The sequence below is a fragment of the Oxyura jamaicensis genome, chromosome 14, assembly GCF_011077185.1.
Source record: "Oxyura jamaicensis isolate SHBP4307 breed ruddy duck chromosome 14, BPBGC_Ojam_1.0, whole genome shotgun sequence".
NCBI classification, from domain to species: Eukaryota; Metazoa; Chordata; class Aves; order Anseriformes; family Anatidae; genus Oxyura; species Oxyura jamaicensis.
This window is the reverse complement of record NC_048906.1, coordinates 51,794-68,544: the sequence shown is the minus strand read 5'-3', so window position 1 is coordinate 68,544 and position 16,751 is coordinate 51,794. Positions and strand designations below refer to the sequence as shown.

Genomic DNA, 16,751 nt, shown 5'->3' with positions numbered 1-16,751 from the left:
GAAGCCTAAAAATTTAAAGCTGTTTAGAAGAGTTTTTCTAAGGATAGCAAATTAAAACAATCTGTTCTAAGGAAATGCCTGTGAGAAAGACTAGATTACTTTAAGAGTTAGAGGAATATATTATGAGCAATGAACAGTGTTCCTCTAAATTTGACATGCGAAAGAAGTGATACTTTTTTTTTTTTTTTTTAATCTGATCTGTTTTTAACCGTTGTAGTCAACTGATGTCAGATTCTAAAAGAGAAGCTTATTTTGGATATATTAGTATCCATAACATCAGACTTCTCTAAGACTGAAGGAATTAAGTTCAACAAGGCCAAGTGCCGGGTCCTGCACCTGGGGCACAACCACCCCAAACAGCGCTACAGGCTGGGAGATGTGTGGTTAGAAAGCTGCCTGGCAGAGAAGGACCTGGGAGTCGTGGTTGACAGTCGGCTGAATATGAGCCAGCAGTGTGCTCAGGCGGCCAAGAAGGCCAGCAGCATCCTGGCTTGCATAAGAAGCAGCGTGGCCAGCAGGTCCAGGGAAGTGATTGTCCCCCTGTACTCGGCTCTGGTGAGGCCGCACCTCAAGTACTGCGTTCAGTTTTGGGCCCCTCGCTACAAGAAGGACATGGAGGTGCTCGAGCGAGTCCAGAGAAGGGCTACGAAGCTGGTGAAGGGTGTGGAGAACAAGTCTTACGAGGAGCGGCTGAGGGAGCTGGGACTGTTTAGCCTGGAGAAGAGGAGGCTTCGGGGCGACCTTATTGCACTCTACAGGTGCCTGTAGGGAGGCTGTAGCGAGGTGGCGGTTGGTCTATTCTCCCACGTGCCTGGTGACAGGATGAGGGGGAATGGGCTAAAGTTGCGCCAGGGGAGGTTTAGGTTGGATATTAGGAAGAACTTCTTTACTGAACGGGTTGTTAGTCACTGGAATAGACTGCCCAGGGAAGTGGTTGAGTCACCATCCCTGGAGGTCTTTAAAAGACGTTTAGATGTAGAGCTTAGGGATATGGTTTAGTGGAGGACTTGTTAGTGTTAGGTCAGAGGTTGGACTCGGTGATCTTGGAGGTCTCTTCCAACCTAGACTATTCTGTGATTCACTAAGAGGTCCAAAAAAAGTGTTTGTTGTTTTTTAATGCTATGGTCATCTAAGATCAAGGGGTACTTGAAGCATCATTATTTTTTTTTCCACCTGACCTTTGTAAGTGTGAAACGTCTTGAACAACCTGAGAGCGCAACTAAAACAACTCAAAACAACTCTTCTATTAAAAGGAAGAGAAAATTCTTGCATCAGCAAAACATATTTGTAGATATACCAACCATTTTTCACACATAACTACGTGAGGTACTGTCTGTACTCTAAAATCGCTAACATTATGCGTGGATTATAATTCTAACTACCGATTATAAGTAAATGAAATAACTAAATAAACATACAGACATGTCTGTTCTCCCCCAGTTTGCTATGGGCGTCACGTTTGCTAGCCGCCAGTCAAGTGGGACCTCCCCCGATAGCCAGGACTGCCGATGAATGATGGAAAGCGGCTTGGCCAGCTCCTCCGCCAGTTCTCTCAGTAAAATGAAGAAATGACTTAAGCTTGTATCAGTATGGAGGATGTCATTTCTTAGTTCAGATGTTGTTACTTGTTATAGTAAGCACATGGGTACTTACTATGTTTATTAAGGATCTCTTTGTGAACCATCCTGCTATAAATTCTTATAACTCTAGATGAGACTAAGAAATAGAATAACATTTTTAATTTTCAAGTTGATCTGTAACGATAATTTATTTGGGACAATTTCTATTTGAAGAATCCTGCAAAGTTGTTTGTTAGAAGTTAATAAGAGATAGAGTATAATTCAGATTTAACCATTTAAAAACAAAACTCAATGCTTTAACTTTCCTCTTCCTACTGTATAGTTGCCCTTACCTGCATCGAACAACAGGAGATACAGAAAGGAAGTATCATCTCAGATATTACAAGACTGGAACATGCATTCATGAAACAGATGCCCGGGGTCACTGTGTGAAGAATGGAATTCACTGTGCCTTTGCTCATGGGCCACATGACATTAGACCTCCAGTATATGATATAAGGTAGTCTTGTTTCAAATTTTGCAGACTAGTTAGCAGGAAATACCATGTCTGTTATCACCACACACCAGAAAATGTTGTATGCTTTGCATGAAAAATATACTTTTTTTTGTAACTATAAACATAATAATGTATTTTACTGTGCACCAAGATCGCACACTTATGATAGATCTAAGTACACTGGGGAATACAAACAGTAATGTTTTGTATCTTGCAGTTTCAAGAGACATCTATGTAATTCTTATGACTGATGAAAGACAAGATATTTTGTGTTATGCCTTGTAAATTTGCATATGGTTTTTACGTTTACAAATTTATAGTGTTTTTTGTCATCTTTCAGTTTCTGAATTGTGTTCCACATTTTTAAACGGTCTGTATACACTTGATAGGAAAGAATAGCAATTCCTAGAGAGCTTTGAAGCCTTGGAGGGTGACAAGTATCACTTCTGGACAGTGGGAGAACATTCTGGGGAAGCATCAATATATGTTTGCCCTGTTCTTACACTCTTCCTTTGGCATTTGTTGTTGGCCACTGCTGGAGACAGAGTTCCAGACTTAGGAGAACCTTTGACTTGAGCTGGTATAGCTGCTATACTACATTCTTTCGTTATCCATTATTCCAAACCATATGTTGGGGGATCATATTTTGAATAAATTAATACTTTGCCACAGAATTCACTGCTGCATTGCCTGGTGACATACTGTATGTGTATTACTGTGTGTATTACACATTACTTACAAAGAGCTTTTCTTTACAGAAGACTCTCCTCCATCAGATAGCTGATGTTTCTTCTGCAAGACATCTGTCCACATCTGTCCTTTTTTTTTTTTTTAACTTCCGTTATTTAGCATATGCAGTATGATACTATGTCAGTCTGAATGCAGAACAATTTGTATTGCTGTAATGTTTTCTAATTAGAGGACTTCGGAAGAGTGGCTGAGGTCACTTTGTTTGTTCATCCTATAGAAGAGGAGACCTCATGGCAGTCTACAGCTTCCTCATGAGGGGCAGTGGAGGGGCAGGTGCTGATCTCTTCTCTCTGGTGACAGCAACAGGACCCAAGGGAACATTATGTTCAGGCTGGATATCAGGAAAAGTTTTTTGTTTGTTTGTTTGTTTGTTTTTTTTCTGAGAGGATGGTCGGGCACTGGACAGGATCCCCAGGGAAGTCATGGCACCAAGCTCGTTGGAGTTCAAGAAGTGTTTGGACAATGCTCTCAGATGTATGGTTTAATTTTTAGGTGGTCCTGTGTGGAGCTGGGAATTGGACTCAATGATTCTTGTGGGTCCCTTCCAACTCAGGATATTCTATAATTCTATGATTCTGTAATGTATGAGAATGAGGAACCAATGTATGGCAATACTGAAGCCAAGCTCTCTTTTCTAAATGTCTTTTAATGTGTTCGTTTCTGGCGACTGGCTGCATACAAAGCATCAGGAGGAGCTGAAGACACTCATGGTAGGGTTCTACATTTTAATGGCTTGAACCTAAAAGTAGGCCGCCTCAGATGTTGGTGTTTGTGAAGAACAGTCATATGCCATTGCTTCTCCTGATTTCAGGCATCCAGCATTCATAAGTAAGTCCAAACAATCAGGCATTCTTGTTTGGTGATCTTTTTGCTCTAAGATGGCCAATGATACTAGGGCTTCTTCATTATAAGTAAAGAACAAAGAAATCACAGTAAATCAGTGATGCAGACGTTAATGTTATTTCCCTTAAGAGAGACATGTTTTTCTGCATATTCACATTAAAGAAAAAGCATTCTTTAGAAACAGTACCTCTTTTCCTTCTCATTGTCCACATGCTCCTTGAATCTGTGAAAGGCATATTTTGACAGTTTGAAAGGTTCTAGACTAGGCTTTGGGTTTTGTCTCATTTTCTTTTCCTTTTTGAGATTTTTCTTATTGGAGGACACTTGGGATCTGGGAAGTTCTTGAAATGCTATGTAAATGACATAACTACTTACATTATAAACCTCCGTACCTTTCAAATTCCTCTTCAGAGATCTTTGTTTTAGTAGGAGTATTTTGGAATAAGAGATAAGTTCCTTCTTGAGTATGTCTTTTGAGAGAGTAGTGCCAATTGAAAGTACAGACTTTTGATTCTCATGAAGACAGAGTATTATAGTTCCACTTATGGTATTTGGTTCCTCACCTTGTTTCTTCATTGTTTCAAAGTCTGCCTAATATAATTTTGCTATAGTATCTTTTTTAAAAAAAAATAAAAAATAAATAATAATCCATTGCATTGGTTTGCCATTGTCAAATCTCTGGACAGCTTGATTCTGTTAAAAGGGTGTAATGACGTTGTCTTGGGTTTTTGGTAGTGGTTTTATACCACTAATAAAATAAGTTTTAGTTTAGTAGTGGTCATTTCTGATCTTTCACCAAGCTTGTGGCTGCTTACCTGAAAAGCAGCTGTAAATACTTGAAGAAGAAGTATTCCATTTCCTCATAGTGATTGTCATTTGCTACTATGTCTCCCAAATGTCTTGACATACTTTTATTGCAGAACAGTACAATGAGCCAAAATGCTTTGTTATATGATCTAGTTTTATGTCAATGTATTTTGCATCTCCCTTCAATCTTCACTTTTCCAAGGTGAAGAGTCTTAAGGTATTTATTTCTCCCCCATGTAAGTGTTTTTCTGTATTTCTGATCACCCTTACTTCTCTTTCTATAACTTTTCATTCTACCATTGTAGTCCTAAACTCATATGTGGCAGTGGAATATCAGAAATTAATAGCATATACAAAATGTCAGCACCCTGGCATGCAGAGGTACAGATGGACATTGCTGGTACAAACATTGGCTGTGGACGTAAAGCCAGCTCTCTTTCATATGTTGTCTTTGATTAGTTTATGAGGTTGTTCCTTACGTCTGTTTACTTGTTTTAGTGCAGGTAATGGTGTGAAATAGTCAATTTATTTTTTTTCCAATTTAGGCTTGTTAAGACCTAGATTAAATGACATAATTTTGATAGAATAGGACAGGATTTTTTGGGGGGAGAGGAGGGGTAAAACAGATAGGGCTACTGTAGCTATACAGTTTAGCAGTGTTATTTTCTTTCCCCATTCCAGAGAACTTCAGGTGCAGGAATCTTTCCAGAATGGGCAGCTACGGTGCGGTGAAGGTATTCCAGATCTGCAACCAGGGATTTTAGCAAGTCAGGCAATGATTGAGAAGACCCTTAGTGAAGATCCAAGATGGCAGGGTAATGTTACCCTGTCTCCTTTCTTTGTTTATTGGTGTTTGATACAATTTGTTGATACTCAGTTAACCCTGAGAGAAGTTCAAGTCTTTTTTATGATAGAGTAAAAAATCGGTTTAATAAGTAATATGTGTATTTATGAACAATTTGTACAGTCTGTCCCATTTATATTCAGATTGTATATTGAAAATGTTTTGAGGATGTCTACTAGGTCTCCTTCAGTTTACTTAATACAAGAGTTGGTAATCCATGTCAATTGAATAAATGTTCTTAAAGTCAGTAGAAGCTCTGTCTTGTGCTAAGTAGTAATAATGATTAGAGTCTTCATTTTTAAATTACTAACAGACTAGTTAATGGACCTTTATTCTTTGCTGAGCTTGACTAACAGGAATGAAGTAGAATATTACACAGAAAATTGGAGGAGAATATTAAATTATGAAAATGTCTTGAAAGCATTACATTACGTTACTCAATTTCAATTGTCTTGGTTTTCCTAAGGCTTTCAAATTTGGTTCTTATGTATCTTGGTTTAGACTTGCATATTACGCTGCCAAAGATGTTAGCATTAAAAGGATATTAGTAGAGCTCTTGCTCAAATGTTACTTTAGAAAAGATTGCACGGTACAGTTACTTTCAAAAATTTCATGTGGGGACAGTAACACAGTAAGAGGTCAAAGGAAGGTGTTGTCTCTAAGGAAATTGAGGGAGATAATTGCATGATACTTGTCCCTGCTATACATTTTGAATCTACTAGAGGGTGAATTCCAGTCATTTAAGTACTAATAAAGTATAGACCATAGTTGTTGGCTCTAGATCAAAAAATACTGGAATATTTTTGTGTAGCAAAGTAAAAAGAAGGCAAAATTGACCAACAATAAGAATTCTTATTGCATTCTTTGCATTGTGATAGACCTATGTTATATAATGTTGTATGGCTTCTTTCAATCCTGAATATGGTGAGATGGCACATAATCACTGGAGATTGAAAATAATCAAGCAGTTGGTGACTTCAGCTTTATATTCCTAAGTTTTAAATGAAACTATTTTAAAGGACCAAAGAACGAGTAGACTCTATGTGATACTCTGATTAGTAATCTTTGCTATTAAAAGTATGTAATTAATGACTCTTTGGGAATGCTTTTTTGTCTAGTTTTCCACAAATCCTGCAGGAATCTTGTAGTATTCTGCAGTTTATTTTTGAGAATATCTCAGATTAGAAGATTTGCTAAAGTCAAGATGCATGACATTGATTGCTTCTTTATATGTACCTCCATTTTCCTACCTTAGGAAGGAGTTAGATTGGTTTGACATGATTTACTCTTCACAAATCCATGCTGGCCAATAGCTGAAGTTTACCTCCTAATTTATGGTCTTGCTACATTGTTTTTCTAATATTTTCTGGTTTTAGACAGAACCTTATTTGTCATCTCCTAATTCTTCCTTACTTGAATCAAAGATATAGAGACAGAGGCAAAGGTAGAGAAGAGACTCTAGATTTTGTTCAGGAAGATTTTACTGGGTAGTCTTAATATGCCTTAACATGAAAGTTGTTTTGGTGAAATAAGGACTATCAACACTAAACTTAAGAAAGCTGCAGATATAAAATTTGAAATGGTTTTAGTGTTTGTCTAACTAGAATGAGAAGTGCAGTTTCAGGTATTCGTTTTTAAAATGTTGAATGTGTATAATGAGAATTTCTGGATAGTTTGTCTGCCAATAGGTTGGTAGTGCTCTATCTATGTACTTTATTAACAGTTGCTGTTGAATGTAAAAGTGATGAAGATTACTTTGGATGTTGGTATATTGTACTGTATTTCAAAAATGCAGATTGTATATAGTTTTATAAGAATGGGTGAATCTGTGATTCTTTTTTTTTATTACAAAAAGAAGTATGATAATTAAGCTCACTCAAGACACTTTGAATGCAAAATGTTGTTGTTTATTTCTCTTAATTTTTGACCTGTTTACAGACACAAATTTTGTATTAGCTGGCTACAAGACAGAACAGTGTACCAAGCCACCCAGACTCTGCCGCCAGGGTTATGCATGTCCACACTATCACAATAGTCGAGACAGAAGACGAAATCCCAGAAAATTCAAATACAGGTACTTAAATATTAAGAACAGAATTTTGAATTTTGGTCACTCAAGATAATTGTTAATTGACTGATCATGTTTGGTTTCTTGTATTATGCAATTGGATATTCCTAGTGGAATAAAAACATGTCTTTCCCAATAGACTTGCTAAAACCTTTTTTTTTTTTTTTTTTTTTAAAAAAGCATCTTTTCAGAATGATCAGGCAGTTCTGAGGAATAAAACCATGAAACAGTAATGAAATTTTCCTTCTTTCCTGTGAAGGATGAAAACAATATCTAAAATTCTTAGCAAAAATTGAGAATCACCAGGTAATACTTCTTTGATATAAAGAAAAGAGTTGTAATTTCTGGTATTCTACTTTTTTTTGTTCCTAAATTTTTCTGTTTCTGAGCAATATTCTTAGGACCAAAATTTAATGCATTGCCTCACTTACTTTTGGAATGAGCCTATCATTCTAAAACACCGGTTTCTTTATTGATTTGGTATTCTTTTGTGCTGTGGTGGAAGATTTAGAATTGGTTGGTTTTGCTTGACAGTCTCAGGACTGTCCATAAATTTCACCAGATGGAATCCGAAAAACGGAATCCTACTAGCTTATCATTCTGTCAAAGAATTTACAAAAAGCCAGTGTCTCACAACTTTCTAGGTCACAGAAGCTAAGATTCTGAGTTTTAGTGGGATTTTTTTTGAGACTTCTGCTAGGATGTAGATATAAACATGCTCTGGACTTCATTTTTTCTAGGTCCACTCCTTGCCCCAATGTAAAACATGCAGATGAATGGGGTGAACCTTCAAGGTGTGAAAGTGGGGATAGCTGTCAATATTGTCATTCTCGTACAGAGCAGCAGTTTCATCCTGAGGTAAGAACTATGTTTCTACTTATTTTTAATATTTTTAAATTTATTATGGTTTTGATTGTTGATTAAAGATGATACATGTGAAATAACATGTGACATTTGGAGAGAAAATTAATGTAACACCTCAGGTAGTTGAGGTTTTAACAGAAAAATGTGTGTAGAAATAGTTATTTGTACTGCTGTGATTCTCATTGATAGGCATTTTTATTATACTTCTTATGAAAAATGAATTAATGTTTTCTGCAATTGTTGGATGCCTTTAATCTGTTAGCTGGATTGACTTGTCACATGGCTCATGTGAAAATCCTTTTTTTATGTTGATGGCCCATATATAAGATTTGGGCATAAATAAATGGGTTCTCTTTTTTTGCCTAACTTTCTGAATCAGTAATAAAGTCACAGTACTAATTGCATTTAATCAATAACTTGGGAAAAAAAATCTATTTTAGGCTAAAAAGATATATGGCAAATTATTACAAAAAACTGATTAGGTCAGGAGGAGGTGAAAAGAGCAGAAAACTGTCCTACTGGCTGAAGACACTCCAGAAAAACAAGATGAATTTAGATTCCTCCATAAGCAAAGTCATTGTGACGTTATTGGATTCTTGAGCATAACAGTGAAGTGCTAGGGAACAGAGCAGTGCTGTACAATCTGCTGAGATTTAAATATTTTGCAACACTAGGAAAGTATTAAATTTGCCAGTTAATGGAAACAAACATGATAATGAAAAGATGTGTTATGCAAGAAGCTGCCTGTACATCCTTAGATAACTGTTTTGGTTTTGGGACCTCTGAATGGACGTGAAGAATTCACAGCAGAATGTAATTTCTTGCATCAGGAACTTCAACACTTAGAATATTCCGAGTTGGAAGGGACCCATAAGGATCACCAAGTCCAACTCCTTGCACCGCACAGGTCTACCCAAAAGTTTAGACCATGTGACTTAGTGCACAGTCCGAACATTTCTTAAATTCATACAGGCTTGGTGCAGTGACTACTTCCCTGGGGAGCCTGTTCCAGTGTGCAACCACCCTCTCAGTAAAAAATCTCCTTCTGATATCTAGTCTGAACTTCCCCTGCCTCAGTTTTACCCCATTCCCGCGGGTCCTATCACTGGTGTTTATGGAGAAAAGGTCGCCCACCTCTCCACTCCCCCTCACAAGGAAGTTGTAGACCGCGATGAGGTCCCCCCTCAGCCTCCTCTTCTCTAGGCTGAACAGACCCAGTGACCTCAGCCGCTCTTCATATGTCATCCCCTCCAGGCCCTTCACCACCTTTGTCACCCTCCTCTGGACACTCTCCAACAGTTGAATGTACTTTTTGTACTGTGGTGCCCAGAACTGCGCAGAGTACTCAAGGTGAGGCCGCACCAGCACAGAGTAGAGCAGGACGATCACTTCACTTGCCCTACTAGCGATGCCGTGCTTGATGCACCCCAGGATATGGTTGGTCTTCCTGGCTGCCAGGGCACACTGCTGGCTCATATTCAACTTGCTGTCAACCACGACCCCCAGATCCCTCTCTGCGGGGCTGCACTCCAGCGTCTCGTCACCCAGTCTGTATGTACGGCCAGGGTTGCCTCGTCCCAGGTGCAGGACCCGGCACTTGCTTTTGTTAAACTTCTTGTGGTTGGTGGTCGCCCAGTTCTCCAACCTGTCCAGATCTCTCTGCAAGGCCTTTCCACCCTCGTCCGAGTCTACAACTCCTCCAAGTTTGGTGTCGTCAGTAAATTTGCTCAGAACACCTTCTAGTCCTACATCCAAATCGTTTATAAAGACATTGAAGAGGACTGGCCTTAAGATAGAGCCTTGAGGGACCCCACTAGAGACCTTCTGCCAGCCTGATGTGGCCCCATTTACCACAACCCTTTGAGCCCTGCCCGTCAGCCAATTGCTAACCCATCGTATGATGTTTTTGTTAAGTTGTATGCTGGACATTTTGTCCAGTAGGATCCTATGGGAAACCGTGTCGAAAGCCTTGCTGAAGTCCAAAAAGATCACATCAGCTGATTTCCCTTGGTCGACTAGACAGGTGATCTTACCGTAAAAGGAAATCAAATTTGTTAGTCAGGACCTATCCCTCACGAACCCATGTTGGCTGGGACCAACGACTGCATTATCCCCCAGGTGCGCTTCAATAGCCTCAAGAATCATCTTCTCCATAATTTTACCAGGCACTGACGTGAGACTGACAGGCCTGTAGTTGCCAGGGTCTTCTTTCTCACCCTTCTTGAAAATCGGCATGACATTTTCCAGCTTCCAGTCTACCGGGACCTCTCCAGATTCCCAAGATCGTTGAAAGATAATTGAGAGATCCCGCAATGACGTCAGCCAGCTCTTTAAGCACCTCTTTAAGCACTTACTAAGGTATAAGCAAATACCATTTGAGCAATTGCTATTTTCTCTTCCGATTATGAAGATTATAGAAGGCATCTAAAGAGCATACCAGAATACTGACTTTAGAATTGTTACAAACTCTTTATCATAAGTTGGGCATCTGCATCTTTATAGTAAATAAATCCTTGCTATCTATACTCTTAGATGCTGCTCCAGAATTTTTGTCCTTGTTTCTAGAGATCTTTTGGTCTAGATTTATTTCAGATTATTTAATTTCTTCTACCTTATATTCTAGCCCTTTTCTGTAATAACATTGTGTTCCTACTTAATGACTACTGTAGCATGACTACCCTACTTTCATTTATGACAAAGCTCATAACGAAATTACTAAAATAAGTCACTAGGCTGAGGCATGAGTTGTGATACTACTTTTGTCTGCTGCCTCTTTCATACCACCCTTTGCCATCTCCCCATTTGTTTAACAGCAGATATGTAATATTGGTAAGAGTCATGATCTTCATTATCTGAAATAATTAATCTTACACATCCTGTATTGAAGTTCTTATTAGAATGACCACTTTTACAGTTTAGAGAAGAATCTTTGATTTATCGGTTATACGGTGAGTCTACTAAGATGTGCCTTCACAAAATGTATTTTTAGTTTTATCCCATTTCTTTCTTTCTTTAATTAAATTTTGACAGAATAATGAGTGGACTTGCAGTGGCCTGAATCAGCTATTTTTGCTCTTCTCAAACTTTAGTGTGCTATACCTGAAACACATCAGTTAGATGTGCTACTTCTGATGTGACAAATTTGCTAAGAGTTCATGCTAACTGCAGCTGTTTTATATGCCAGTTCTTTAAATATTCTGTTGCAACAATTACCTAATTCATTTCCTGACCCTGAACCAAACAAAGATGATTTGCTCCCACATCTGCTCTAGTCACTTCAATTGTTGTTTTTATTTCCATTAGATGTGCTGCCTTCGTTGTAGTGTTGAACATAATTCATGCTGGTATTCAAGACAGCTTGGTAGGCATAGGATTATCACCTCACTTAATTTTAGTTCAAGCATTTAATTTCATAGGACTCAGCAACATGCCTCTACTCAAAGGAAGGGTTTTCATTCAACATCCTACATTATGATCCTTTCCCTTCTTTGCTTCAGCTCTGACTTCCTTTCTGTTGTGTGGATAGAATGGAAATTCCATGCAGCTTTTGAACCACTGACTTGAGGATGCGTAGCACTCATTTTACTCAGTTCATAATGAAATCCAGTTTATTTGATGGTGTTAACCATTTGCCTTCACTCCTCAGTCTACTTATTTGAAATCAAGGACATTAGATCAGCCTTACTTTTTGTGTCCTTTAGTTTAAGTTGAATTCATACTCACTTTATCCAACATTATCTTTCCGTATTGGATGTTGTTGTGTCCTCACTCTTCACCAAATTAAAATAAAGCATATTCTCATTGCCTTTTGGCTCAATGACTATTTTCTGAAGAAATCTCTTGGTTATCACATCTACAAATAGCTTGATTCTGCCATTACTAAATGACAGCCATGTTCTAGTCTATAGTTGAGAAGCTAGTCTAAACTAAACTTAAGATTTAGTTCTTTGTGTTTGCTTTCTATCTTGTAATGTTGTTATGTATACATGATGTGGCCCTCTCCAGAATCAGTGCTGGCTCTGCCCCGGTAGTTTTTTTATTTTTTATATACATTATCACTTCTTTTGACAGTAGCATTTACTAGAAGATACTTTGCACCATCTGGTATTTCATAGGAAGTCTGTATTGTGGCTAGGAGCACAAACTAAAACCGAGCTTCAGATTGCATCTTTTTTTTGGGAACTGTCTGGAAGTCATGCTTCTCTCTCTCTTTTTTTTTTTTCCTTCTGCATAATAGAAATAGGGTATACGGCATTGGGGTTTTATATATATTTATATTTACCAATAATCAGAGAACATGAAAAAAAGGAGAGGGATCCAGCTTCATTTCCTAGTTCAGGTATGGTATCGACAATGACTCCTTCATTTTCTGCTGTCGCTGTGATAGCTCCCAGTGAAATTGATGGAAAGATGAGTCCCACTGTTTTATTTGTAAAATGTGACCTTTGGGTGAATACTTCTCTACACCATGGGTGTTTTGTCTCTTTTTTTTAGCGTTCAAGGAAAAATAAATTACTTGTGTAGTAATAAGTATCATTACTAATTTTATGATTTAGCATCTTGCTCTGTTGGATGATCTTTGGGTTGTTATGCAAGAGCTAGTAATGAATATAACAACTGATTTTTCAGCCTCCATTCAAAAATATTTATGAGATTTATTAAAAATGCTTAAAATAGCTCTAAAATAAAGAGCTTACAGAATTATTTTTATTTTAGTTCTGAACACATAGTTTCCTTTTTCATGTTTGTTCTAAGGTAGGAGTTCAAGGAAAAGAATATTTTTTTTACACTGCATATGCTGAAGTGCCATAAAAGGAGCATTCTGAACTAAGAACCATTATTTACTGACCCACGAATCACTCTACTGACGCTGAAAGCCAAAGACCACGATGATACCAAGGCCTGGGGAAACAAAAAGATTCCACTGCTATTTGCCACAGACTTGCAGATTCCTGGAATGAATTCACAAAAGAATCTATGTACTTTATCTAAGTTCTTAATATTGTTCTATTGCTAACGTTGTTCTAGTATGTCAGCTTTCTCCCAGCATAGTGAGATCCTGGTACAGCAAGAAACTGAACCTGGATCTTACTTGCAACTCACATAATAATTACTTCCTGAACAGTCAGTATTAGTTCAGTTCTCACGTGCCCACTAGGTTAAAGACATTTGAATATTAGGACGATTTGAATATGAGAGGTGTCCAAATGAAAGCAGAACGTTGGAAAAAGCATATTGTTTTTTTTTTTTTTTTTTTTTTTTCAGCTTTGTAAGCTGTTCTAGTATATTCATTTCTCCTGCAAAATTTCTTAAAGTGATGTAAATGACTTTGAAAAATTTGTTGGTGGTGTTTGACTTGTTTCCATACCACATGGAAAACCAAAGCAGTTTGAACAATGCTTTGCTAAAACACCACTGTTAATATTTATTATTACTACAGAAAAAGGTTAAGATGCTTGTCTCCTGTTTACTTTTCTTACAATTTTGCTCTTCTATTTCAATTTAAAAAAAAACACACACAAGAACTGAGTTTCTTGAGAAAACAATGTATTGCATATTAAAAAAACAATGTATTTTGAAACAATGTATTGCAAACAATGTATTGCATATTATTAAATATTAAGAACTCTTAATTTAAATGTTTTAAAACTTTGACTTTTTTGTCACTACATAGCAAATATGTGTAAATTAACTATGCTTCTGTTTTGTTTAGATATATAAATCTACAAAGTGCAATGATATGCGTCAGACAGGTTACTGCCCACGTGGTCCGTTTTGTGCATTTGCCCATGTTGAACGTAAGTAAGAGAACTGTTATTTTGTATCAGTGTTCCTAAAAGTGCACAGTCATTTCTGAGTATCTGTAACAGAAATGACTTTAAGTCATTAATTTTAATGTATAAATAGCAGTTGGTGTCACATGTTTTTAGAAATTAATTCCATGTTTTCCAATACACTATGTTGTTATGAGAGCTTGCTGTATTTGCATCAAATTTGCAGCAGCAGTAAAACAGGAAGTGCTTTTCTTTACAAATGCAGTTAACACTTGGAGCTTGATTTGTCAAATGTATACACCTTTGAGTTTTGTTAAATACATGACTTGTCCTATTGAAACCTATGATAAGCTTCGAAACAAATAAAGGTCCGGTCCCAGCTTACATTTTACCTTCTGCTTCAAGAGATGAAAAGAGGCATTAGGTGCTCTACCAATTCTGGAAAGCCCCAGATTTCTGTGATTCAGTAGTATTTGGCTTATGGTTCTGTAATGATGAGTAATGGCAGTTTACCTGTTCTAGGCAAGTGTGATGTTCTGTACAACCATTTATTGTATTACTTGCTTACCTATGTGGAACAGGTAAAGGAATATTTTCCACCATTCATACATGTATCTCGACATCTTCTGTCATTCTGTGCTGAAATGAACTGGGGAAGCACATGTTCCCTACAGTAGCATTCTTTGTCTTCCCACAATGAGTTCTTCAGAATCAGCAGAAACTTTTTTTTTTTTTTTTTCCCTCCCCTTCCCTCCTTTCTGAAGACCACAATTAATTTTACTGTTCCTCCAAGACAGTTTTTCAGGATCTTCAGTGATCTCCATGATACAGGCCACCACATGAGACTGCTGCTGTTTTTTCAGGTGCAACCTCCCGCAACAGCAATCCATCTCTGTGAAAACACAGTCAAACTTGGGGGAGGTTTACACTGTAGAGTTTGTAACTTCCATGGATCAGGCCAGAAACTATGATACTTAGTCTTAGAAGGAATTAGAATAGTTGTAGAAGCACACCTTCCAAATTTTATGTGTTTCTTTGGCTTACTGACAATAAGCAGAATAGCAAAAATTGATTGTGGTGTTATTCCTATATTCTTTTAAAAAAGAAAGGAGAGATTATTTTTCTCTTGAAACGTTTGGAAGGCACTCTTATACTACGTTCTTAGGGTGTTACATCTACTTAAACTCATTTATAGAGTACTAGAGGAGCATGTGGTTGTGTCACGAAAAGAAAACTCATGAAGATTTAAAAGAGAGTGGGAAACAAACAGTGTTTTTCCTATGACAGTGTGAGGGTTGGCTGGACATAAGATAGCTGACTGGACTTACTCTGGGCAAGAAGTTATGCCATGAAATGATACTTAGCGAAAGTGAGAATAAATCATGAAAAGTGAGTGCATCGGTTTCTGTCTTCCCAACCGTTCTTTTCATACTCATTTTGTAAGAGGGACAGCAGTGATCTAGTGACATCCTCTTTGCAATCCCTGCAGGTTTTTTTTTTTTTTTTTTTGATGTGGCTGGACTGGAGTTGCATACATAGTGGTACTTAAGACAAGCTCTTTTCCATTTTTCATGTGGATGTCACTGCCTGATTTTTTTCATAAAATAGTGAAGATATTTGATAAAGCACTGGACCATATACTAAGAGGCTGATGGAGATACGATAAATAAAATGAAAGGGAAAAAAAAGCACCTCATCATTAGAAACTATTCTCAGCTTTGTTATCTACCACGTAGAGAAGTATTTCCGTATTTCGCACTCTCATCCTGTTTCTGACAATGGCTTGCACTTTTGTACACTAGCAGAGCTACTTACTGTTTGGGAGAGAAGTGTTCACATTTGATTTTTAAATGTAGTTCATTGTTACTCCTTCAGAAATGCAATAGTGGCTAGAGATGAAAAAAATCTTACAGTATTTTTAGAGTTTATTAAGGGAATTGGTTTTCAGTCCTGACTTCCTTATTTTGATATATTGTGTGCTGTGCATGAATTATGAGGTGATGAATGTCATTAACTGTAGTTGCTGACTAAAGTAAAGTAATTTTTCATGAACTCATCATTTGTATGTAAATCTAGAAGTATAAATCACCTCTATATATGTTTACATTTAAAGAATCAAGTATCTGAGATGTTTAAGAGGCTAACGGAGTAGTCTTTGGGAAATTGGGAAGTAATTGTTCAGTTACCTTGAGCTGAATTTTCTGGTATCAAAATTAATAAGTTATTGGTTACAATTTACATCTAAGTTAATAGGGAACTTTCTCAAAGATTATTATTCATTTTTAAGTTAAGCTCTGTAAGTACCAGCTTCTCTCTACTTATTTATTTATTTATTTATTATTAAGTGAAATACTTCTAGACTGGAGGGAAGAAAAAGAAAGGCAAAACCAACTCAGTAATTACGATGCCACTGTAACATTCCAGTCAGGAGTTATAAAAAATAAAAATAAAAATAAAAAGGGGGGGGGGTAAACTCAGGAGTGATAGACATTCTGGAGCAAAGCAAAATCTATAATATGGTAAAATATCTGAGTTTTGATCTACCATCAGTTTTTGATGAAGCAAGAAACGTATCACTACAGCAGTTCACCTTTGTTTGTAGCCACAAATACGTAATGATGAATTATATTATTCTTACCTTGTCTTTGTGCTTAAAGAAAAAGAGACATTTTTGTGTGTGTGTGTGATTGATGTTTCCATGTGATAGGTGTTTTGTTTGGTACTA

The 16,751-nt window shown here is 37.2% G+C and overlaps 1 protein-coding gene and 1 long non-coding RNA gene across 10 annotated transcripts in view; one reads left to right on the top strand and one right to left on the bottom strand.

Moving 5' to 3' along the window:
* The window catches only part of LOC118174124 (putative E3 ubiquitin-protein ligase UNKL), a 50,836-nt gene that overhangs the window by 6,796 nt on the left and 27,289 nt on the right, over positions 1–16,751 (top strand). For 6 of the 9 annotated variants that reach the window (XM_035339222.1, XM_035339224.1, XM_035339218.1 and 3 more), the window contains 5 exons: positions 1,903–2,079; positions 5,134–5,291; positions 7,259–7,394; positions 8,129–8,246; positions 13,966–14,050. In XM_035339222.1, coding sequence (XP_035195113.1) covers positions 1,903–2,079; positions 5,134–5,291; positions 7,259–7,394; positions 8,129–8,246; positions 13,966–14,050 — 674 coding nt within the window. Of the gene's footprint in view, positions 1–1,902; positions 2,080–5,133; positions 5,292–7,258; positions 7,395–8,128; positions 8,247–13,965; positions 14,051–16,751 lie in introns of those variants that run through there. The other 3 variants (XM_035339227.1, XM_035339226.1, XM_035339219.1) reach the window with 2 other exon arrangements.
* LOC118174125 lies at positions 4,171–16,378 on the bottom strand. The gene is made up of 3 exons (XR_004754555.1): positions 16,345–16,378; positions 10,469–10,472; positions 4,171–4,283 (listed from the first exon to the last, which is right to left on the bottom strand). It is a non-coding gene; the product is annotated as an uncharacterized LOC118174125 (long non-coding RNA).